Below are 2,409 nucleotides of genomic sequence, written 5' to 3' on the forward strand. Positions count from 1 at the left end.
CCCCCCCCCCCCTTGTCCGCAGCGATTCTCCACATGGAATTTTCCAATGAGCTCATTCGACTAGCGGTCCCCAGGGCTGAGGTTTGAAGGTTGGCAACCCTTCTAGAAGCCTGCCGGAAATGCAACTACTGGCAGTCTACTGCCCGGATTGAAACGGACAGACACCCTCACACACCCTTTCGTACTGCCACACTCGATCCTAGCTGTCGGGTGATATAAGTCGTCACCACCCCCCTCCCTTCTACCTTTGTTTTGGATACAGTCTTTTGAATTTGATGCATATCACCGACTTCTCCCATCTTATATATCACGCACTCCTCTCCTTACTACTAGCCGGCTCTACACTCTTCTTGTTCAGTGACAACGACCTTTTAGAGTGTTGATCTTCAGATTGCTCACCTTGTTAGGAAACTTCTGCTTTCTGTACCCGCAAACTATTTCACTTTTCCTCCCTGGACGAAGCAAAAACAAGACTTGCTTCTTGTTTTACTTGTCCTAACCACCAGTACATGCGTCCTTTCCGCCAGAGTCGACCCATCCCAGCCAGGCTTCGCCCTGGAGTCACGTCCGACTACCACTACAGCACCTCTGCACCAGCTGGCAACATGTCGGTCGAGGTTGGCAACTTCAGTGGTGATTTCTCTGGATTCGGGCAACCAGATAACTTCTTCGCTCAAGACCCTCGATTTCAGACCTGCTCGGAGCCCCTCACCCGCCACATAAGCTCGGAGAGCTCCTTCTCCTCATCCACACCAGCTTCGCCAATGCTGGGCACCAGCTTCAGCTCCTTCTATGCACTGCAAGCAAGCTCACCAGGAAGCCCCCTCTTTCCTGCGTTGCAGGATATGCCAGCTGCTAGCATTGGCTCTCCATACAGCAGCCAGAGCGTCGCAACAAGCTGCGATGGGCAGTCCCCGAGAACACTACCAGAGGAAATCCCAAGCGAATCGTACGTGCAATCACCACGAAGCCAATTTTTTTTTGGAATTCTGCACCTTGCTTTTCGTTTTTTTACCACCGTAAACCTTTTTTTTTTAGAGTAAGACAGCTAATACATCTCTCTTCCTTCTAGCCCCAAGGGACGAGACTATCCAGTGGTCTGCCTCTTCCCCGGCTGCGACACCAAACCGTTCAAGCGCCGCGCAGACCTCGACCGCCACTACAAGCACAAGCACGCGCCCGCATCGCAAAAGGAATCGTACTTTTGCGACTATCCCAGGTGCACGCGGCGCCGCGACCCTTTTCACCGACGCGACCACTTCCGCGACCACCTACGCGAGTTCCACAAGGAAGACATTGAGAAGCGCGGCGGCGTGGTCAACGAGGAGTGGCTCGAGGACTGCAACCTGTCGTCGTCGTGGTGGCGATGCGCCAAGTGCCTGGTGCGCAACTACATCGAGAAGAGCGGCTACGAGTGCCCCAAGTGCAAGACGACCTGCCAAGCCAAGCGCAAGGAGCTACGTATGCGTGACTGACTGGATGCCATCGCCGACTGAGAACTCATTGGACGTCTATTTTGAATTTTCATTGTGGTCTCTTTCCTATCCTACGCCTTTCTCTCTCATCCTTGACGACTTTTATTTGGCGAGCCACCACGCTCTCAGTCGGCAGCGAGAGCCAGCCATCAGCAAAAAGAGCACCGAAGCAACCGCTATGCGGGAGCGCTAGACCCGTCGTCTAGATAGTCTGACACACAAGGCTCCATGGCACGACCAGCGATCGCACCAGCACACCTGAGGCCAGTGGTGAGCCCGCTGAGGCACACTCGCTAAAACAGGGAGCCCGCTTGGTGTCATTTCACTTCTAGCGGCACTTCTTGTTGTTCCGCAAGGGACAAGCAAAACAGCCTACGGGTCAGCCCTGATGGACTGTATTTCCCACCCTCTCGGCCGAGCCCACCCACACAGCCTCAGATTCCTACAATTTGCAAGACACACCACCCCCGAGAACCCTTTTGGGCAGCTTCAGTTTCGATCGGGGCTGTGCTGACGGGTGTTTCTTTGCTTTTTTATCTTTCTAAACTTTAATGATTGGATATTTGCCCACTCAAGCCACTCGGTTGGAATATTTGGAAGAGACGCGATGGACTTGTTGGTGTTTCCAGCTCAACCATGGCTACGTCATTCGCTCGCGAGACTTTCATGTACAGTGTCTTATTATTAACGCCTTTATGATCTCGGGCGTATACAGAAGCCCAACGTTTCTATACCATAGCTTTAGACGACCATTTACATTTGCTTTTTTTTTTCATAACCTCTCTCTCTATTCTCTAATTGTTCCATTTCGCTTATTGGTAGTCATGTACCCCTATTGCCCTGCATGAGTGCTGAGGAGAAAGAATCTCGGTGCCTAAAACGATGCGTGGGATCGTCGCTCAGCTCAGGCGCCGCGGTCGTGTCACCGGCAGTT

At 52.6% G+C, this 2,409-nt stretch overlaps 1 protein-coding gene across 1 annotated transcript; it reads left to right on the top strand.

The window, feature by feature from the left end:
- Positions 1–605: 605 nt before the first annotated feature.
- On the top strand, positions 606–1,475 carry ISF_07427 (Zinc finger, C2H2-like protein; the record flags this gene model as incomplete). The annotated part of the gene is made up of 2 exons (XM_018851030.1): positions 606–949; positions 1,073–1,475. The coding sequence occupies 2 exons, from the start codon at positions 606–608 to the stop codon at positions 1,473–1,475; spliced, it is 747 nt and encodes a 248-aa protein (XP_018701942.1).
- Positions 1,476–2,409: the final 934 nt, after the last annotated feature.

Source organism: Cordyceps fumosorosea, assembly GCF_001636725.1.
Source record: "Cordyceps fumosorosea ARSEF 2679 chromosome Unknown scaffold_21, whole genome shotgun sequence".
Classification (NCBI taxonomy): domain Eukaryota; kingdom Fungi; phylum Ascomycota; class Sordariomycetes; order Hypocreales; family Cordycipitaceae; genus Cordyceps; species Cordyceps fumosorosea.